Source organism: Cornus florida, unplaced genomic scaffold (assembly GCF_030987335.1).
Source record: "Cornus florida cultivar Cherokee Brave unplaced genomic scaffold, ASM3098733v1 CherokeeBrave_3.0.0_Hap2_Chr01, whole genome shotgun sequence".
NCBI classification, from domain to species: Eukaryota; Viridiplantae; Streptophyta; class Magnoliopsida; order Cornales; family Cornaceae; genus Cornus; species Cornus florida.
The window spans coordinates 6,025,172-6,048,652 of NW_026775571.1; the positions used below are offsets into that span (position 1 = coordinate 6,025,172).

At 36.3% G+C, this 23,481-nt stretch overlaps 1 protein-coding gene across 3 annotated transcripts; it reads left to right on the plus strand.

Annotated features, from left to right (window-relative positions):
• Positions 1-11,062: 11,062 nt before the first annotated feature.
• On the plus strand, positions 11,063-16,384 carry LOC132284583 (boron transporter 1-like). Of its 3 annotated transcripts, none has more exons than XM_059786868.1 (13): positions 11,063-11,171; positions 11,429-11,563; positions 11,697-11,779; positions 11,922-12,114; positions 12,288-12,426; positions 12,630-12,795; positions 13,150-13,316; positions 13,431-13,604; positions 13,730-13,825; positions 14,128-14,265; positions 14,709-15,028; positions 15,124-15,391; positions 15,852-16,384. In XM_059786868.1, the coding sequence occupies exons 2-13, from the start codon at positions 11,460-11,462 to the stop codon at positions 16,152-16,154; spliced, it is 2,151 nt and encodes a 716-aa protein (XP_059642851.1). In that variant the 5' UTR covers positions 11,063-11,171; positions 11,429-11,459; the 3' UTR covers positions 16,155-16,384. The 3 variants fall into 3 exon arrangements, with proteins under 3 accessions (XP_059642851.1, XP_059642713.1, XP_059642781.1); XM_059786730.1 differs by having other exon boundaries at positions 11,084-11,171; positions 11,400-11,563; XM_059786798.1 differs by having other exon boundaries at positions 11,110-11,171; positions 11,426-11,563.
• The last annotated feature ends 7,097 nt before the right edge of the window (positions 16,385-23,481 follow it).

The window sequence follows — 23,481 nt, forward strand, 5'->3', positions numbered from 1 at the left end:
TTCGTGCAGGTGTTGCACCCTTCTGAGATCCCCTTCATGAAAAGAAACTTGTGCTGGATTAGGTTTGTAGTCGACGGTATTGGTTTCCCCAATCCTCCGGAGCTTATGGGCTTGTTTATGCTGGATCCTATAGGAATTTCCTAATTGCTTGTCTTCTTCCGGACGGCCATGAATTGTGTTGATTACCCGGACAGGATGGCTCTTTACCGCGGCTTTTAGAATTACCCAGGCTCGATCTTGTTGCCTTTGTTGCCCCAGGGTAATTAAGTATTCAGTTAACTCGCCCTTGGCTATTAACGTTTCCACCTGTCTTCTCAAGCTCCTACAATCATTGGTCAGGTGACCACAATCACTGTGGAATGCACAGTGTTTATTTTGGTCTCTTTGCTCCATTGGCTGTCTGATTGGTGGTGGGATCTGGAAGATGTTTCTTGCCTTGGTCTTTTTGTACAATCTGGCCAGTGTTACTTTGAGCGGCGTGACTCTTTCGGTTGTTCGGGATTTCTTTTCAGGGGCTCGTCCCTCAATAGTCGGGGGTTCTCGATGGGCCCTCGGGGTGCTCGATCGCTCCTTCGGTCGATTCTCTACTGTGACCAGTGTCACTCTCTGCTGTCTAGTTACTTCATTTTCTTCAAGTCTGATGTAGTTTTGTGCCCGCGAATTCAGCTCTGACATGTTAGTTGGGGTCTTCTTCACCAGAGAAGAATGGAAATGTGAGCTTGCACCATGGCTATCTTGAATGCTTTTATGGCTGTGTCTTGATTGTAATTTGGTATACCCAAAGACTCCATGTTGAATAAGGTGAGGAAGGTTTGCAGGCCTTCTCCCTTTATCTGCCGAATCGTAAAGAGACTAGCAATGGTTTTCTTCAGTTTTTATTTCCACAATACTGGGCCAAGAACGTGACACATAGTGATTCAAAGTTTGGGATCGACTTGCACGGGCAATTCTTGAACCACTCTAAGGCCACCACCGTCAGGCTGGATGGAAATATTTTACACATGAATAGATTATTGTGAGCCTCTAGTGTCATTTCCTGAGTATAGTGGTTGAGGTGCTGGAGGGGATCTCCAGTCCTATTGAATTTGATGAACTTAGGCATTATGAATTTCTTGGGTCTTGCGACCCGTTCTATCTCATCTGTTAAAGGGGTTTTCACTATCGATGCAATGAATTCTCTCACCATGTCTTCGGGTGTTTGGGCCTTCAGCCCTTTGATTCGTTCATCCATTTCTTTCCAGAGCCTGGTGATAAAGTCGTTCCCCGAAGACAGCTGATCAGCTGCTGGGGTCCACACTTCTTTTCTACCTAAATCAGCGTCATCTGATGGATGGGCTTTGGTGACTCGAGGCCCCCCAATATTGGAGTTCGCCAAGGTACGGGACTGACTTGCAGCATCGTGGATGTCCTCCAGCATTCCATTGAGCTGTTGGTGTGGAGCCTTCTATTGGTGAGGTGGATTATCATTGCCTGGTTCCATGGGGGGATCTTCGTTCTGACGTTCGGGCCGAGGGTCGTTCAGCTGTTCATTCCGCCGAGCGTTGCCTCGGAGTCTTTTGTTTTCTCTGCGTAAAGTGCTGATTTGTGCCATGCTAGTTTCTTGAGCCTGCCTTACCATATTGACTTGCTCAGCGTTGGCTTCATTTGCTTGTCACAGGACGTCCAGTTGTGCTTACATTTCTTCACGTATCTTCTGCATGGTCTCATGTTGCTGTAGTTGAACAGTGTCTGGCTCTGTTTCCATTCTAAAGTGATGTTGTATGCAAGGAGTAGGGAACGGACTTTTTGTATCGATATTCCCATAGACGGCACCAAAGTGTGGGTGCAATTTTTTACACCCGAACACCTAAAAAGATTAATTACGGTAAGCACACAGAAAAAATCAAGAAGGGAGCAAGCAAATCTTTGAGATAGTAGTAATATTCTGAGTTTTTTCTTTTCCATTCTTCACATTTGTTCAGGCTCTATTTATAAGTTTTTTTTTATTAGGAATTTACATAGAGCCGTTTCTTGGCTTTTATTCCCAAACGTGGGTAATTTATGCCTACAGATCGTGCATTCGACATTATTGCGGGCGTTATGGAGTTTGGGCCTTGTCAAGATTGGGCCTGTTCATTCTGCCTTTGTTTTAAGTAGGCCTTCCTTCGCTGGGCTTATATTTGATTATGGGCTTCTAGCTTTTTTAACTTTGTTGTGGGCTGCCTTTTGTCGCCACGTGGTGTTTTGCGATTGGCGTGATTTTTTTCCCTCCACAGTCACAAATGTAGTCTATTAGTTGTATTGCTGGTGTTCTGGTGCGGTCTAGGGAGGTGTGTTGACTACGGTTAGTTGAGAGGTGATTCTCATTCCGAGAAACTGCAAGAGTGCATCGCGGGTAATTGACTTTTGGTGAGTTGATTGCATGGCTCAGTTGATGAGCGGGTTTTTGGGTTAGCACGGTTATTGAGAGAGTCTTGAGGTGGTGTATAATGGTCAATTGTAGCTGTATAGTGCAGGATTGCACGATAAGGTAGATAGTATGTGGTCAATGGTATGATTGGTTGTTTATGGATGGAGGGATAGATGATAGGTATTGTGTACCAAATGAGTTATGTTTTGGAAATTAAAAGCTGTGGACTAGAGTTGGATTTTATGTTGTGTCTGAGGTATCAGAAAATTGTGCTTGGTGTTTGAGGATTCGAAGAGGTAGACTGATGATTAGAATGATTGGGATGAGGTTGCTTTGTGGGTTTAGTTGTTAGCCCTGTTTGACTTTTGTTGGGGCCAAGGGTGTTCTGAGGAAAGGTGAAGTGGGGAGGTAATGGTGTTGAACCTAAGGTATGAAGTTTTCTTGTTTGGGCATATAGATTGTCTTAGAATGAGTCATTTGAGTAGCTAGTTAAGCATTTGTGATTGATTGCATTGTAGATGGTTTTGAGGTGACAATTGAGTGTTGAGCATTCCGGTTTATATGCTCATTTGTGTTTTGAGGATTTATCGACATAACATTACCGTATAAACATCATTTTCTAGTGGTAAATAGAGGTCGTTGCAGGGATTATCGAGAGTGGTGCTTACTTTATTGATATAATGGTGTTATCTTAAGGATGTTGGAAAAAGAATTACTTAGTAGTGGCTTGATGGTCCGATAGGATGATAGGTTTGAACTGTTGTTAGAATGAGTAGCAGTAGAGGTGTTATGGTGAGATGTTTTGTGTTGATGAGTGAAATAGTTTAAGATGTGATCCAAGGGCAATTAGAGTTTATGAGTTGTTGTTGTGTGTTGACAGATAGGTGATAGGAAGTATGTGTTAATGGAGGGGATTGTGGGCAGTTTAGCCATTAGATTCAGTGACGACAATGTAGCCTGTTAGGCACCATTTTCTTTTGACGAGTCAATGGGTTGTTGTTGCTGAGGTGATGGGTCTTGTGTGCACGGGGATTGAGGCATTATCGTCTGGGAGGAAAAGATTGAATTGGTGGTAAAGTGCCTTTTATGGTTTAGAGGTTGTCATTTGGGAATGACTGATTCTAAGTTGAACAGGATGTGGTATCCAAAAGGGCTATGATTGTTCCTAGTGTTAGTGTGTTATGAGCATTGATGCTCTTGTCCGATGGTTGTGTTGTGAGTTGTATCTTAGTACTCGACAAATGCGTGGTGTGGATCGGGTTGGTTTGGGTTAGTATGGGTGTTGCAGAATATCGTATGCGAGGTATTTGTGTTGATAGAATATGTGATGGTCCATTGTGGCGAGGTTGCCAAGATTGTGTTTGTAGTCCTGTATGTGTTTCCAGTTGGTTCTTCTCCTTATGTGTAGGGAGTTCATTTCATCTCAAGTGAGGTTGGGTATCTATGGTTGGATGATTGGTGAGTAGCGTGTGATAGGGTGTTAAGTTCATTCAGGTGCGAGTTGTTAGTCTCTTGTGAGAGCAGGGTTCGTTACCCTTTCTATTTGTTCTAGTCCTTGCAAAGACGTTGTTATCGTAAGCCTTGTTCTCCCTTTAGGAGTTGTGTGCGTCCGTGGGTGGACGGACTTGTGTGTGGTTTGTGACGTTGTTAGAGTTCACCGGTAAAGGATTGGTTGAATCGGTCGACTCACTCCCACAGAGGGAAGTGGAGTTTTTAGTTTTGTGATGCTTGTTCTGAGAGTGTTCTTGGTGGGTGGTGTGTGAGGCACGAGTTCCCAATTAAGGATGGTAAGTTTCTGGTGTTTAGTACTAGTGGTGATGACTAGAGAATGTGTCGTGAATGGCAGTTTGAGGATGGTTAGGTGATGTGAGGTGAGTTATGTACTCGGGTGTTTTTGTTGATGTCTGGTTTGAGCAGTGTCTTAAGGATAAGTATTGATGTTGTTTGAGTTTTGAGCAGCTAGAAAGTGAATATGTGATTCTATTGAGGAATAATAGGAACAATTGACTTTGGTTTTGAGGTTTCAGACAAGAGACGGTCGTATTGTGCATTTTGAAGAGGTAAGAATTGAATCAAGTGATGACATGGAGTTGTTTATATGGTATAGGTGTTATGAGAAGATTAGAGAATCTTTTATACTGGTTGAGGATTGTGATGTTTGGTGCCATGTTGTTTTTACCTTGTTACGAGTTATATGATTAAGGAATGATTGAGATTCTTAGTGCTGGTATATAATTGTATAGTTGTTGAGGTTATGTAGAATGACAGATTAATTAGAGAGTGGATCTCATGGTTGTTTTGTGGACTGTGTGGGATTGTGTTTGAGGATTAGACCTGAGGACATGAATGATGTCTGCGTCGAGGTCGGATTAAAGATGAGAATGGCCTGGCCAACCATTTCTCCTAAATCAATCCCTCTTTAGCACGATGTCAGGTCAAAGGTCAATGATTGTTTCAAGTTGTCATAAATAGTGAAGAGTATGATGTTGGGTGTTATGTCAGTGTGATGGTGTGGATTCAGGAAGTTATTTCGGGTGACGAGGTGTGTTAGGTGGGATCAAGTGCCCAATTCGTTTAATTACTAAAGATCTTGTTTTGAGGATTTGAAGAGGTGTGTTGGGTACAGGATAGTACGTTTTATTGGTTTGGTGACTTATGGTTTTATAATTGTTAGGAGGTTCATCATTTAGTTATCTTGAGATTGATCGGTATAACAACTGCCGGTTGGTGTGGTTAGTGGTCGTTGTATGATTATGTAGTAGTATAGTCGTGTGTTAGATGGCAAGTGTTGGTCTGACTGAGAGGCATAGATCTGAGTTTGAGCTTGATTGTGTGATGGATGGGGGTTCCTTGTCTGGGATTTTGTGTGTCCTTGAAAGGGATAAGTTGAGATAGGATATAGGCAAGTTCAGGGGTCTTGTGACCGTTCTTCTTTTGGCTCCAAAACCTTGTGTAGCAGTGTAGAGGAGACCGGTGTTGGCTTTAAGTCGAGTGCGGAATTCAACGGGTTTTTTGTATGATGTTGTTAGTGGCGAGTACCTTCATAGGGTGGTAAGCATTGGGTTTTTCTGATGACAGTGTATGATTGCCTATTGGCATCGGGTGTTAAAGGCAACAAGGTTGCTGAGTTCATAACTCTGCTGTTTGGTGAGGTGTTTCTCGGGAAGGCGTGTGGTTGTGGGCTTCCTTCTTTAAGGAGGATAGATTTCGAGGACGAAATCTTTTAAGGAGGGTAGATTGTGAAGTTTCTCATTTTTCCATTTTTCCATTTTCGTGAGTTTTTCGAATTTCTTGATTTTGTTTAATTTCAGAATCTCGTTTTGCATGTTACGCGGGCACCGAAGGGCGTTTTAGTCATTCCTCAAGCCGAGGGTTCTAGTGATGTATTTTAATCAATTTAAGTCATTTAAAAGTGGAGGTGTCATTCTAGAATTTTTTCGAGGTTGGAACGATTTTTGGGTTCAGGAATTTCTCTCGGTTTTCTCATTTTAAGTGAGGGGCATTGTAGTCATTTCACATGCATATACATATATTTGTATCTATATATTAGAGGTAGATATTTTTGGGACGTAGATGGTATTGTGTGGAAAGAGGAGGGGCACAAAGGTAACTTAGCATAAAGTGGTAATTAACCACAAGGTGACATGTGGCACATTACTGGCCTTGGAATTAAAGTTGCATAGACCATCATCACCTCCTCTCTCACCCCATTTTCGACACACCCATTTCCTCTTTCCTTCACTTTCATTCTCTCTTCCTAGAACCATCTATGTACACATATATGTTTATATAATTTAAACCTTGATTTCAGATGGTTGGAGTGATTTTTGAGGAAGGCAAGAGGAGATAGTGGATAAGCTTGAGGAGAGCTTCTATTTGACACCCATATTGCTAGGGTTTGGAAGAATTTTGAAATTTGGAGGCCTTAAGGCTTGTTGGCTAGCTTCAATGAGGTAGGGGTTTTCTAATTCACATTTTCTTGAGCTTTTGTGAATTAATTACCTAAATTTGTGGTTAGCATGGTTAATCTTGTAGAAATTTCATGTTATATTGCGTATATGATTTATCAAAGTTGTGAATATATATTGTTTGGTATACATGATGATGAACCGTGCTTAATTGGTGATTAATTGTGCTCCTTGTACCTTTGTTGCTAAAATTCGTGACTTGAAAGTGTGAACTACGCTATAGAAATTTTTTTAAATCATGTGATTATGTGTTAGTTAAAATTATATGGAAGATCATGCCTAATTAATGATATTATTTACCTATGGTGTGAAAAATGCTAGATGTTGTGATATGGAAGCATGTTATTTATTTTTTTGAGATTTCCCCAAGGCTTGTTGTATGGAGTTGTTGATTTGCATAGGATGAAAATTATATACATTGGCATGACTGTGTTAGGCACGATGCATTCATGCATTCCATTGAGAAAGAAAATGGGAAAATGTTTTGAAGAGTAAAAAAAATGGGAACTTGCTTTCCTTGGGAAATTATTTTGAAAAGTGTTTGCAAAAACCCGGACGCCTAGGAGGCGCCTAGTGGTCCATGGTATTAGTGTATTCTAGAAAGGAGTATGGTTGAGTTAACTAGGCCGGATGCGACGCCTTGGAGGTGCCTTGTGGTCGTGGATAGTTAGCCAACCCTCCTTTCGTGACGCCTTGGAGGTGCCTTGCGTCGGATTACACTAACGGTTTGGATGTTGAAACGGAAATGTTTCAGAAAATGGGGAACGACATGAGCATGGCATTGCACTTTATTGGCATACATGGCGTGATTATGACTTGGATTGTTTGTTGTTGATATAATGGTTATCTTTCTCCTCGAAGTTGTATGATCCCGTTTTCTTTGCTTTATTCATTGTTTGGAATTCACGGGGTCACAAGAGGTGTGTCTTAGGCACCTCTTACTGAGCTTTATGCTCACCCCTTTATTATTAACATTTTTCAAGTTTAGGCAAGGAAGGGGCGGACGACAATCCACCACCTATTTAGTCGGGTTGACGGACTTAGGCTTTTGTACTTGACGTGTATTATACTCCTAATTTTTGTATGTAATATTGAGGGACATTTTGTATCACCTCCACGGTTGGAGATGGATTTAAGACTACTCATTTGTATTTTATAGTCACATTATGATTTCAAGACCTATGTAAGGCCTTAAGGCCACATTTTTTTTAATGTATGACATTTTCCCTTAATTTTAATGGTGTAACGGACTCATGTATGGCGCCATTTAATTTCATTATCACTTAAGTATGTTAGTTTTATTTTTATATGGAAGATTTGGGATAGGTTTGGGCTTTGAATTAGGTTACCAAGGGACCAAGATTGAGCCAAGGTGCAAAGAATCAAAATTTTAAGTTGTTAGGGGCATTTGGGAGGTTCTGGGCATCTTAAACCGGTTCAGCCCCATTGAACCGGTTCAAGAGGGGGTCTTTGGTTCGAGAATGGGCATACTGCCCATCTCGAACCGGTTCAAGGTCCTTAAACCGGTTCAAGTTCCCCAGTGTGTTGTTTTGCCTTCCTCAATTGACAACTTGGAATATTTGACTTCAGATGGTCATAACTTCTTCGTTCGGAACCCAAAGAGGGTCATTCTTGAGCCCATTTTCAAGGATTTTAAGTTAGCTTTCCAATGAGACCAACCTCATCCTCAAATACCACTCATGCAGAGAATTATGGTCGTTTTAGGGGAGTAGTGTCGGAAATTGCATTGAACCGATAAGGGTACTTTTGGGAAATCATATTCAATGATCATAGAACCTCTTCAAGTGTCATGAAATGATTAAGACTGAATATTTTAAACCTTATTTGATTATTTTAAGGGTGGATTACCCTCTCACCTTGTAAAATGACCAATTTGTCCTTAGTGTGTCCTCGAGTTTGGTTAAAGACCCGGTTAGCGATCCGGACCCCCGTTTGGGTCGTTACACCATTGGTCTCAAATGATAAACCTGGTCAAGCTCTTATACTTTCTCTTCTTGGCCTTCTTCAAAATCTTACCATAACCCTTCTAAATCTAAACGTATAGATAGGTATAGAAAGAGAAGAAGGAGACTAGAGAAAGAAGGGGGTTCTACGAAAATAAATGAAAAGGAATGGGGGGTTTTCCAAGTCCTCCAAATAGGATATGGTGCATATGATGCCAAGTGTCACAATTTTGTGGTCACTAACTTTATACAAAGTTACCAACAAGCCCTCATTCATCCATCACAATGCCAACCTTGTCCCAACAAATATCTTTCTAATGTATAAATACACATATGTGTATATGCATGTGAAATGTCAACAACGCCCCTCACTTAAAATGAGAAAATCGGGAGAAGTTCTCGAGCCCGGAAGTCGTCCCGACTCCCAAAAATTCTAAAAACGATACCATCACTTATAATTGACTTAAAATAATAAAAATGAACTTCTAAAACCCTTGACTCAAGAAAATGACTAAAACGGCCCTTAGGACCTGCGTGGCACGCAAAATGAGGCATGAAAAATAAATACAATAAAAATTCAAAAAACAATTAATCCAGAAAATTCCAAAAAATTACAAGACCATTTTACCCCTGGGCATTTTCGGGTTAGTTTAGGACCTAGTTAGCATTCTAGACCCTTGGTTTGGGTCGTTACAAATGGGGTCCCCTATGTGTGAAAATGGCTAAAAAGCCCTCTTATGCAACTACCACTACACGTGCCACAAATATATATCTAAACACATATACACATACATATGCACCAAATAATAAATATGAAATGCGCATGGACTAAAAATGATTACCCGAGGACAAAAAATCCGGGTGTGGGGCCCACATGGACCTCTCAGACCAAAAATCCGAAAAATAGTAAAATGACTCAAAATATATTTCTAAGAATTCTAAACTCAAAAAAATGCCCTAAACAAACTCCGAGACCCACACGGCACTTTTAACGATGTTCAGCACGCAAAACGGGACGTCAAAAAATAACTATAAAAAATCAAAAAAGTGTGGAACGTCACAACTTTTATGATCCGAAGTGGTTAGAAATGACCGTCACGACCTCGTTGTAACATTTGTTGCATGGTGAGGAAAAATGACCATTTTGCCCTTAGTGTCAACGGGTTCAAGTAAGGACCCAGTTAGTGATTCGAACCTCCGGGTTCAGGTCGTTACACAGAGATTTACAACCTTCACAAATCTTTGGCTAAAAGAGAAGAGCTTGCCAATATAGTAAAGAGGGCACTAGCATTAGTCAAAGAAATATAAGCCTAGTAAATATTGGAGCTATAAAGAGTAATGTACATTACTAAAAGAGTAATGGTAGACACATTATGAATTTTTATTTATTTATTTATTTTTACAAATATTGATCACAAAAATTTAATGTGTGCCTGCTTCGTATCACGCCACCTAAATTTTAAGAATAAACAAAATACCTTATAAATTAGGAACTTGTCAAATATTTGATTTTATAAATAGAGCTCATTGATAACCAATGGGCATCTATCCGAATGGCATAATCTAAACTTCCCCTTCCTTAAAGGAGATGGCCCAATTCAAGCCCGAGTGTGGGCAAAAAGTATATAAGCTAGCTATTTGGGACTCTCAAATGGTTCGCAAATTCCGAATACGTGTAATTGCTCGCAAATCATATATTATACATATCATCTAAACATGAATGTTTTTGTACTTACTGAGAATCAAATCCAGAGAGTTGTATTTCTTGACAATGAATTTTATTTTTATTTTTATTTTTTATAAACTTATGGATAAACTTGAATTTTAGGGGTTCAACATTGTAATTGAAATTCAAGTGCTCAGATCAAATGGTTTATTTACTATCAAATCTTCTTTTTTCTTTTTCTTTTTCCACTCATAATTCATAAGAAAGCCATCTCGATGAGCAATGCATCGCAAGACGATTTAAATAACTTCTTTATTACATTATGTAATAAAAAGAAAAGAAAAAAATGATTATTAAGTTGTTAACTTGTTATATGTGCATTATATCATTTGAATCAAGACCTAAAGCATATGTTCTCATTACCATATCCTTGCATCCAAACTGGACTGGAGACATCAGATACTGGTTGCTTACATGTACGCGATTTCAGACATTTTATAATGACAAATCCATGTCGTGTTCTAGTCCCCAAAATGTTTAATTTTTTATTTTTTATTTTTTATTTTTGGCACTTTAATTTGTTAAGTTAAATAACCAGAAAATCAAATCACTACATGCTCATTAAGTACAACGTACGTGTTTTTGTTTTTGAAAAATAATTGCATCACTGTATCACATACAAACGATGAGAGTAAGAAAATACTGTAGGGAACAAAAGAAGCTCCTTGGGTGCTTCCTTCCAGGCCAGCTTGTTATGGACTGGCACTCTCTGTCTCTTCTCTCACTCTGATAGAGCCTCCTCACACTTTCTCTCTCTAGTTTTTCTATATTGAACTGATATGTATTCTTATACATTGCCTCTACTTTATATCTACTATCTTTTCTTTACTTTACATTCATTTCTAGAATCTTGATTGGTTTCATGTTTTCTGCTTTTTTGAGTTGAATTTATTAGTATAAACTTTACATTTGTTTTTTTGCTGTTGCTGTTGCTGTTGTTGTTGAGCACTGACCATATAAGTTCCTTTCATTCCCTTTTGACCCCCCATTACACTCACTATCAGATCTACAGTCCCTTTTCCAAATACCCTTTTCAGGCTTATATATTTGGAGGTTTTCTTTCACAACTTTGTGTGTCCATAACACTTTGAAGCTTCAAAACAATCATCCAATTGTGGATTGAGGTAATGTAATACTTCTTTGATTTTTGATTCTGGCTTGTCTTTTATGGCACAAATCTCTCTTTAGCTATCTGGGTATTTCAGATTAGCATGAATGTTAATAAATGAAATGCATTTTATTCTTGAATATATATATATGTATATATATATAAATCCTTCCCCAAATTTGAGTAACTGTAAACTTGTCTAAGTTCCCACATTGAAGTCTCTTTTGTAATCCCTTTGTCTTAGCTATTTTTCCCTTTTTGGCATTGAAGAAGGTGCCCATTTGTCTAAGTTATATTGAAAAGCATGGAAGAAAACTTCGTCCCGTTTCGCGGAATCAAGAATGACCTTCAAGGGAGGTTGATGTGCTACAAACAAGACTGGACTGGTGGTCTAAGGGCAGGTTTCAGGTAATACTTCTCTTCTGTAATGATAAGACACTATTGTAGTAGAATATGTCTGGGTAATATATATATTTCACATGTTTCAATTCTGTCTTCCTTTGTTGATGTTAAACTCGGTATCATGTATCATTGTGTTTAGGATTTTGGCCCCCACCACATACATATTTTTTGCTTCAGCAATTCCAGTCATTTCGTTTGGTGAACAATTGGAAAGAAATACAGGTAACAATAACACACCAATATTGGAATTTCTATTCCGTTACTCAATTTCTACTACATTTCCTTACGATTTCAAAGTGGCTTGAAAATGGTTGTGCTTATTGATGAACGATGTTTACACCTTTCCTGATATTGGTACTGACAGATGGGTTGATTACGGCGGTCCAAACGTTAGCTTCTACTGCATTATGTGGTATTATACACTCTATCTTTGGAGGTCAGCCATTGCTGATTCTTGGAGTTGCAGAACCAACTGTGCTTATGTACACATTTATGTACAACTTTGCTAAAGACAGACCAGATCTCGGACCAAAGCTCTTTCTAGCTTGGACTGGATGGTATTATGTCTGTTCTTGTTTATCAATTTGACATTTAATTCTTTTCTTTTATTTTCCTTTCTTTTTCTTTTTCTTTTTCTTTTTTTTTTTTTTTTTTTTTTTTTTGTCTTGGAAAGTTTCAGTGGTTTTATGTTTTATAAGTTACGTGCTTCTATGACCATTTGGATGGGCAGGGTATGTGTTTGGACTGCAATCTTGCTGTTCCTTCTAGCTGTGCTAGGAGCTTGCTCCATCATTAATAGGTTTACTCGTGTTGCGGGGGAATTGTTTGGCCTACTTATTGCAATGCTCTTCATGCAGCAAGCCATCAAAGTATGAGTTATAACACTTTTTTTGACTGCCCTATGTCTAATTGGCTTGGCAAGAAATCTCCATAAAATTGTTTTCTATTTTTCTGCTAAGCCACTGGAATTTTATGTCAAATTAGGATACAATACTTCATTAATTAAATTATTAATGATTTTATGAGTAAAGTAGTAGTTTTTGGTGTTCATAGAATACATTGGTGGATGTAGGGACTTGTTGATGAGTTCCGCGTACCCAAACGAGAAAGTCCAACGTTGGCAGAGTTTCAACCATCATGGAGGTTTGCAAATGGGATGTTTGCTTTAGTTTTGTCATTCGGCCTTCTTCTCACTGCACTAAGAAGCCGAAAGGCAAGATCTTGGCGATACGGTTCTGGTAAGTTTGTTACATTTTGTACTGACATATGTTCCATATCCACCAGAAAATAGAAAAATTGAAAATTCATTTATGTTCCTCTAGTTTGAAGTGCATGTAGTGGTTTAAATTAAGAATTTGTTCTCTAGTCATAAGAATTTTCACCTTCCATTAGGATTTGTATGCTATCTTCTCCATCATCTTCTAAGCAAACAATAGCTTTTCCTATCTTCAACTTCTTTAGCTTATGGTTATGCTAAACAATCTCCACCAAGCCTTACTCTAACTATACAAAAATCATGATTTGCCATTTTGCTCTATTTGATACCATGATTTCTTGTAAATCATAAAAACTATTATTTCTCCTTCACACAGGTTGGCTTCGAGGTTTCATAGCAGATTATGGTGTGCCACTGATGGTTCTCATCTGGACAGCTGCTTCTTATATACCTGCTGGAAGTATTCCAAGAGGAATCCCAAGGCGTCTCTTCAGCCCAAATCCATGGTCTCCGGGTGCATATGGGAATTGGACAGTAATAAAGGCATGTTTAATTCGCATTAGTTTTATGTTTGTCCTGATAGAGTAATAACTTTTTGATACCATACTTCTATAACCTCTCTAAAGAGTGTGTTGGCTTATGCTTAAAAACTGACAGGATATGCTGGATGTGCCGGTTCTCTACATAATCGGAGCTTTTATTCCAGCAACAATGATTGCGGTACTTTACTATTTTGACCACAGTGTAGCATCTCAACTTGCTCAGCAAAAAGAATTCAACTTGAGAAAGCCACCTTCTTTCCACTATGATTTACTTCTTCTAGGGTTCATGGTATGCAGTTCTCCTTTTTTCTTGTATAATATTTTATATCTGTTCCGGAGTGATATGATGCCTAAACTACAGTTGCATTGAATTTGAGCAGTAGTTAAAAATGAAAGTTTGTTAATGAATGGCAGGTTATATTGTGTGGTCTCCTAGGAATACCTCCTTCAAATGGTGTCATTCCACAATCTCCGATGCATACCAAAAGTCTGGCTACCCTTAAGCACCAGGTAGGTAAATCAGCCCGTATACAGTGAAAGGCTTTCTTGTTTTGATGATAAACATACAGATTGTCAATCACTAATGGTTAATTTGTTGTTCATATTGTTCTCTAAGTTGTAATCTTACTAGCAACTCAATTAACCCCCATTATATATAACTATGTACTATCTATATGTTTAGAATCCAACTTAGTTACCCTTAAAATTCCATTATATACATAACTGTGTAAATATATAACTATAATTATAAACTGTGTGTCTTCATGGCTGTCTGTATTCAGTCCCTTATCAAATGTTATTCTGTTGAGCAGCTGCTTCGTAATCGACTTGTAGCAACAGCACGAAAATGTATGGGTAAGAATGAAAGTCTGTCACAAGTGTACGGAAGCATGCAAGAAGCCTATCAACAGATGCAGACTCCATTGGTTTATCAGCAACCTTCAACTCGAGTATGATTTCGTATCTTGTTTTATATTTTCCATGTAACATGGAACTATTGTTGCTTCTTTCATTTGTCTCGTACATGATAAGTAGTTACTATTTAAGAATTTGTCTCATGAATACTCTGATATTGCTATACTCTGAACTTTAAAGTAAAAAATTAAAAAAAATAAAAAAAAAAATCTCAATATAAGGGAATATAATTTGTAACCAAGGCATTTGGCTTGCTTGGTATGTCCTCCGCCTTGGGGAAGTAGAAGTTCACGCTCCTGTGGAGTCATGTGTTTGTGAGTTTATTTACCTACTGCAGAAAAGGGCATATAATTTCTATAAGGACATTATATGTAATTTCGTTGCAAAAGTAATTTGAGAATTTCGTCTCTATCTTTTCAGTAAGGTGCTAAGTCATTTGGCTTATGCCATAGCTTGTCTAAACCTGTTTTCTCCTCAGGGACTGAACGAATTAAAAGACTCAACAATTCAATTGGCTTCAAGCATGGGTCACATGGATGCTCCAGTTGATGAGACAGTATTTGATGTTGAGAAGGAGATTGATGACTTACTACCGGTTGAGGTGAAAGAACAACGGCTTAGTAACTTGCTCCAATCTACAATGGTAGGAGGATGTGTTGTAGCCATGCCTTTGCTTAAAATGATCCCAACCTCAGTACTCTGGGGTTACTTTGCCTATATGGCCATCGAAAGCTTACCAGGAAACCAGTTCTGGGAGCGGATCTTACTGCTATTTACATCTCCAAGTAGAAGATACAAGTAGGGCTCATTTTCAGTCTATCTTCAGTTTGTTCCTCATTTTTCTCATTAATTTGAAGGAAAACTAATTGAGATGCACGTGTATCTGTTTTCAGAGTATTGGAGGAGTACCATGCCACTTTTGTGGAAACTGTACCTTTCAAGACAATCGCATTTTTTACTCTTTTCCAGACTGCCTACTTGCTTATTTGTTTTGGAATTACATGGATTCCAATTGCTGGAGTTCTGTTTCCTTCAATGATCATGCTTCTGGTTCCAGTGAGACAATACCTAATGCCCAAGTTTTTCAAAGGGGCACACCTCCAAGATTTGGATGCCGCAGAGTATGAAGAGTCACCAGCAATGCCATTCAACCTAGCAGCTGTAAGTTCCCCCCTCCTCCCGGCCCTGTTTTTTTCCCTCACTCCTAATGACAAGGTCAAGAACACAATTTATTTCCTTAGTTTTACAAATTTGAAAAGGAAAATTCTAAAAACTATTTTATATTTATGATACTTTAAGAGCCTGAGGAGTTTTGCGAAGCTATTAGCTTGGCACCATATTCTGGATCCAAGCAATTTGGACCAGAAAAATAGAATGTTATATTGTTATGATTATTGGGAAAATTGTAACAGCTTTTTAAGAGCAAAAAATAATTAAGGGAAACAAAAATGAAGGATGCATTAGTGGGTGGAGGTAACACATGTCCTGTCATTTTCGTCTCGAGTTAACTTGAAATTTTTGGAAAGTTAAAGAATGTTAGGGATCTACTAGAAACATTTGCACAAAATTGTAGGCCTCATTTTTGTTTATATCTTGTATGTCCTTGATGTGCTCTTGCTAGGAGGGTGAGATAGGTTCAAGAGCTTCATTTGCTGATGATAGAGAGATTCTGGATGGGATAATAACCAGAAGCCGTGGTGAGGTAAGACGTATTTGCAGTCCAAAAGTAACAAGTTCCACTACAACACCAGCCAAAGATTTCATAAGTCACCAGAGCCCGCGATTCTCATCAGATAAAGCTTACAGCCCTCGCTTAAGTGAACTTAGAGTGGATCAAAGTCCTCGGCTTGGTGGAAGAGGACAATTTAGTCCAAGGACAGGTGAAGCAAGACCTTCAAATTTAGGAAAAAGTAGTGAGAAGTAGATATGAATCAGCATATGTATTGGCTGTTATAACTGATTGCCTGCTTGCCATAAGAAAAGGTGAGGGATAGTGTGATGAATGTGTAGGTAGTCTGCAATAGCTTATTCCTAGCTTCTTTCTTTGACTTGGGCTGTTGTTGTTGTATATATTCTACCTTTGTAAACTCCATCAAGGAAAGAATAGTTGTAACCACAACTTATAGCAATAATAATATTGAATCTTTTACCATATTTCCTGTGATTAATCATATTGTTATAAGAACGGATTATATGTGACTATTTTTTTTTATCTTTTTTATTGGATTGGAGATTGCTTCAATGGTTGAATATATTTCTTTTCATAAAGAACATGAAAACATAGTCAATCAAAAGCACAAAGTATAAAGAATCAAAGTGGAATAAGGAATAAGATCAGAAAGAAACATTTTTTTTCTAAAAGGTAAAAGATTGTGTATCAGAAAAAGTTCTTTTCTTACAAGGTTTTTGGCAAGATCCAACTCACCTTCCTCACGATCGATGCCCCCTCAACTCCGGATTATCTAAGCAAGCAAATTTTATCATGATTGTATGAAGTGGCAAAGTTCATTAATGGTACCATTTCTGTAGTGAAATAATGTCTATGAAAGTTCAAATTCCACAGAAGCAGCTTTATGTGCTACTTAAATTCTCAATATCATGTTCTCATACCATGAAAACATGCAAGTACAGACATTGCGTCATCACCAACATAAAATGAATTCCCATATAAACAAATGGAGCCATTTATTTTTTCTCAATCAGAAGGAAATAACAAAGAAATTGAATTCTCATATAAACTAGTAGCTATTATTAATAGAAAATTTGAATTGAGTGGAGCCTAGTTTCTGTTTTACTGTCAAGAAGACCAATTAAGAAGACACTCAAAGAAAAAGGAAAAATAAAAAAAATAAAAAATCTTATGGATTAACCTTATATCTCCATTTTCTGGCCACCAACCAGAGGTGGTTGAAAAATGTCCTCAGGTACTAAAAGATGAGTCTGGTTTTGGGTGTAAAAGAGGTTCCTTTTGGCATACCAGTATTCTTACTTTATGAGTCATATCTGTAGCTTTAGAAGTAGGCAAAGAGTTCTTGTACCTCCTTGTTTGTTTTATTTGTTTTCCTTACAACTTTTGAGTTGTCAATCAGTATAGCTCCTCTTTCTAGCAGGGAAAAAAAAAAAAAAAAATTGACAGCTAATTTGTAAAGGAACAACTCTTGGCATATTTAGTGGAAACTACATGGAAGGATGACTTTTAATTAATTTTTACGGTTAAACTTCGCACAAGGCAGGTTACGTATTTTTGCTCTACAAAGCAACCATATACTACTTTTGCAATGTTAGAAAAACAACAAAGGAATTTGACTTTGTGATGCGAAATGATGATGTTCATGAATCAAACAATTATGTGATTGTAACACTTGTGAATTCCCATACTTAGTTATGGCCCCCCTCCCCTCCCAGAATGTGGTACTGTTGTTCAATAATACCACATTCTGGCTGAGGCTCCTCCATGTGGTAATCCACTCTGCAGAAGCCTAAAGATAAGGTTGACAGAAATTTCTAGAATTGACAATCTGATTCTGATGTGAAAAAAAATATAAGGTATGCATTTGGAGAAGAAAAGTGAATTGGAAAGAGTGTTGTTGGAACAGAAATGAATCAAAAGCAACGGTCGTAATTCTTTCACGTAACTTTGTGTTTTTTTTTTTAATAGGAATACAAAGGGCCCAATGTTCTCAATTGCAGGATAATGGTGAAGTAGGCATGTTGAGAGTGTCATAGCAATTGACTTGTGAACTTAGTGGGAACAGTGGCTGTGATCATGTGTCATGAGGGTTCTTGGTCCCTTTGCTAATAATTTCATAATCTTTGTTTGATATGTTGAAGTTCATAAAGTTTTGAAAAAGAAGAATTCAACATTATCAAACAAAGAATTACAACCGTTGCTTTTGATTCATTTATGTGCCAACAACCTCATCATAATTAAAGAGAATTGTTCAACAGAAGAAGGATGAGTGGATTGACATCTACTCATGTGATCAATGTGTTGGCAGTAAAGTGTGAAACTTATATAGAGGATGGGGTCAACTATGCCACCTAATTTATACATGCATAATCTCATTTCCTTGAATTCAACCTCAGCACTAAAGAGAATGACTTTCTTAGCTTCCTATGCAGCCTTCATTGATTCACACAACATCTTTCTGATTTTAATTTACTGATGCAGCCTTCATTGATTCACACAACATCTTTCTGATTTTAATTTACTGGTGAACTGAAACTTAACAGATCAAGTTCATCCTATATGAACAGAAAATAGATAATTATTTTTTTTTATTATTTTTTTTTTCAAGGCAATAAATAACTCAAAGGGTATCAAAAACCAGACAAAGTTTGTTTCCAAAAGTATCAACACCATGTTCTTCTAATTGCTTGAAATTCTAAACTCAATGTTCTGTCTCAACATGTAGTCACACTGACAAAAACTAACAAGCAAATCAAGTAATAACACTCACCAACATCTTTTTTTGGAAGTAAAATCTCATTGATGATCACAGAATCTATGAACTAAAACATTTTTTTTTTTTTTTTTGACAAAAAGAAAAATACAGGAAAAATAATCATATTGATCCAATACATTAACCACCTTCCTTAATTTAAGTTTCTGAATTTAGGATCATATATGCATCTTGCCAGACTCATATTGTATGTGGATTTAGTTACCTTGGTACACCTGCAAAATTCAGAAAACATACAGAATATAAATTTGGAAATACTATCCTTCAAAAGATAGTGTGTTAGCAAGCATGGGCCACATTAAGTATACATAATAAATGATGCAAAAGATCAAAAGGCCATTTTCTTGCATTTTTCATTTTGCTCTTTTGAAACCCCAACAACTATATATGATTACTGTCCCTCTCCTAATCCTAGGTTCTCTAGGCTTGAATCTTTTTTATTTTTATTTTCATTGGTAAGAAAAACACACACTCACAGTGCCCCTATGGGTTAAGTGCCTTAGTGTTTTTTTTTTATTTCCACATCAAATGAGGAGTTTTGGTCTTTCTTGTATAAACCAAAACAATCAAGAGTCTTGAAATCCTATTGATCACTTTCAGACCCTAAGAGTTAAGAATTGACCATTGGACAAACTGAATCAGTAATCCTTAAAAGAGACCAGGATTACCTCCAGTCTCACAGTGCCCCATTTTCTCCATTTTTGTAAATAAAAGTACATCCCAATATTTTCGTAAGGAGCATCCCAACATTTTCCTACTATGAATCCCAATATCTTCCTACTATGCTGTTGGGAAACGTACAAGTTTTAAAAACTTTTCGAGGGATTTTGATTCATAAATCTTGATTCATCACATAGAGACAAATTTTATGCAAAAATAAAACATGATGTATCATTCAATTAACAGATTGAATACTTACATCGAAGGTCTGAGTAAACCTTTAAATCTTTCCTCTAAAGTGAATGTTCTCACTTATTGTAAATCCCCTAGCAAGATGCCTTCTCTTTGGATTTCCATCTTTTTGGTAATTGTTTTGCCTTTAGGGATCACTCATAAGTCTCCATGAAAGACCTTAGAAAACTAGGCTTGTGGGAGCCTCCATTAGATAAGAACATATACCCTAATTTTCTAGAAAAAGAAAATGTATTCATTTTTCCTTCTCATAAAAATCACACACAAAATATACATAAACCATGTATATTTATAGGCAGCATAAAGATAAAGAAAAGGAAATAACAAATCCTTCTCAATCTCTAATTCACAAGTCTCAAATATAATAGGATTCCAATATCAAGTTGGGCTATGAGTGAGAATCCATTGGGCCTATTATTTTATTGGCTACAATGAATTAATAATTGGTCCGGTCTATGAACCCAATTCATTTAATTCATAAATTAATTTCTACTCCACTAAAAGAAATTAATTAAACTCCAATTAAAAAATAAATAACCTCTAAGTCAATATTGCACTTTGACCGCTCTATGCATAATTAGTTATCGAATAAATAAAGCCATCAATCCTACTACTTAATTAATATATTTATTTTGGTAACTTTGATTATTTCTGGCTCGATCACAATAAAACATTTGTTTGACAAAAATAATAATTTAAATAAATATATATATATAATAAATCATTTTGTCTAAAAACATACGAAGGCCCTCAAATTTACTTTGTGATCAACCATAATCAATACAAAATAAATACAAGTAGCAATGATGCAAATATTGAAAATATAACCCTCTAACTATTAATTACAAGACTACCCAAAGTATCGGTCTAAGGATCCCGAAGAATCCGCCGAACAAATCAAAGTAATTATTAATTAATAAAAGAGTCTATAATTTTATCATGCTTAAGAGTCAAATGCCATGACAGTGATAGGGAGCAATTGCATACGACGGCTCTTACAATATATCTTAACCTAACGCGGATCCAATTTAAGTCTTAATTAATTACGAGTCCATCCATAATTATCGACTATAAACAATTTATGATTATTATTTATATTCATGTATTGATCGCCATCATATACATATATAAATATTTCTTGTAATCAAGTGGACACTATCAATTCTATAATGAATCGAAACATAATACATTAAATTCACCAATTGTATAAAACGTAAATATTTAAGAAATGTCAGGAACATATATCATTATAATCCAGATAGGAATTTGCTATGTCAGGGCATATAAATCCCAACATATGCATCCCAAAAATGGGTGACGTGGCCATTTCTGGACCACTCATTTCAAAATGGAGTAAATGGAATACTAATTTTACTGGAGATGATTTTCACCCGTCCTTAAAGTTGTGAAGAGAAATTGTCCTCCCTTCCTATTTATCCAAGCCCACTAAACAAGACAATCACCCATAGCAATATGGAGAAGATTCACTTAGATAACCCAAATTCATCTCGAGGCCCAAGCCCTTTTTTCACAAGCTTGAGTAATTATTTATCCAATTAGAGTTGGGCTTGGGTCAAAACTCAAATCCAAACTTAATTAGGATTATGTTTGGGTTGAGTTGTCAACAACAGAGCCCAACCCATACCCAAATTCTATTTTATTTTTTATATATATATTTAATTTTAAATATACTATATTTATTTAAAATTATGATCATCCAATTCTTTTCAACTTTCTTGTGTTTAAATCTTAATTTTTTTTGTATATTAATACATTGAAATTTTAATTTCCTAAGAATTTGCTTAAAATTTTTAGAAATTTACATTAAATTTTTAGAATATGTTTTGTTCTTAGAAGTAATTTAATCCAAAACTAATCCCAGATGAACTCAATTTTTAGCTTCATTTCTCTAACCTGAGGTCAATGTGAAAATAAAATTTTTGCACACATATGTGTATGTGTGGGCAATAATGTAGGGTCCTTTAAATCCAAAAATAAAAAATCCACAATTATTGTGAAAATCGAATCAAATTGACTTGATTATATATCAATTCGGCCAACCCGACTAACTCGATCAGAGAGAGGGATTTTGAATTTTTTTTCATGAAGCATGCTTGAGACCTTGTGCAATCAAGTTTAGGATTTAAGTGGCACCTACTCTATTTTTAATTTAGGATAAAGTACAACACCACTCTTTGAGGTTCGGCAAAAGAATACTCAGATAAAAGTTACTTGTTTTTAAGACAATGACATCCCTTAAAGATTGAAAAGTGGACAAAGACACCCCTTGAAACCAACTGGCATGAGAAATTGACCAAATTGCCCTTTGACCATTTAGTTGACCTTTTTAACTTTACAAGTTAATAAATTGGACGAAACTACCCCTTATGAACAAACAACCACAATGTTAGGAATATAGACTATATATATATATATACACACACACACTCATCCCTGAAACAGATTAATAAATTAGACGAAAGTACCCATGTGTGAATTAATAACAAATTTTTTGGTAAAAAAAAAAAAAAAAAAAACCATTTTTATTCTGCCACAATTTCTCAAAATAACAAAATTCATATTTCTTTTGCTGTAATAAATTTACAATTTCTTACAAAAAGAAGAAATTTTAACCAATCTAAAAGGGTGTCTGTGGGTTCTACTTATATCTGTCAATGTTGTTCAATTTTGCCTTAAAAAAATTGTGAGAGATTATGGATGTGTTATCCAACCTCTGAATGATGTTTTTCAAGAGCTAATTGATGCTACTGGGTGTTGCTTCACTGCGTAGCCCACATTGGATTTACTATTTTAGTTATTTTCCATTCTGTTTTTTGGTAATAACAAAATTGATAACCCCCATTTGTTAAAATAATAATAATAATTTCATTCTGCCACAATTTCTCAAAAATAACAAAATTTTGGTATATATATATATATATATATATATATATATATATATAGGAACAAAGAAAATCACATATTAGTAAAGAAAACAGGTAAAGAAAATAAAGAAAGCCCCATATTTTCTTTACAATATTTTTTTTGTAAAAAAAAACCCCATTTTAGTAAAGAAAACAGGAATGGAATTTTTGTTAAAAAAAAAAAAAAAACCTATAGATATATATATATATATATATATATATATATATATATATTGTAAATTAATAGATAATATGGTAAATAAAATAGGAACAAAATTTTGGTAAAAAAAAAAATACATGTCTGATATTTTGCAATTCACGGGTTGTTAATCTGGCGCCAAGTGGCGTTAATTTGTGGCCCTAAACTTTCAGGGGTAATTGCGTCATTTTGACAGGTATGATATTTTGCAGTAAATCTAAATTTAATATTAAGAGGCAATTTTGTCTTTTCATATTGTTTAAAGCCTTGTTTGAATGAAATTTCTTCAAGGGAGTGTCATTATCCCACAAACAAGGTAACTTTCATATGAGTGGTTTTTTTGTCAAACCTTAGTTGATGTTACTGTACTTTATCCTTAATTTTATGTTAATATTTTGATACTTTAATTTTATTTATGTTTTAGAAGTTCATGTTATTTATACATGTATTAGTGGTCAATATCTAATTTTGGATGAAATCAGTTTTTTCTTTTTTGTTTCCTGTTTTTTATTTTTGTCAAAAATGGCCGGTGAAGTAATGTTATTAGAAGAAGAAGTGTGGTGGTATTGACAGAGCGGTAAAGGTGTGTGATTCTTAGTTGGAATCCTCTTCCCCCTAAACTCACTAACTCCCAACTCTCTAACCATTGTGGCATAAATAAATAAATAAAAAAATAAAAAGTAATGTTCTGAAAATTGAAGGGAAGACGTTATAGGGGACATTACAAAGGTCATGGAAGTACCCGAAGTTGAT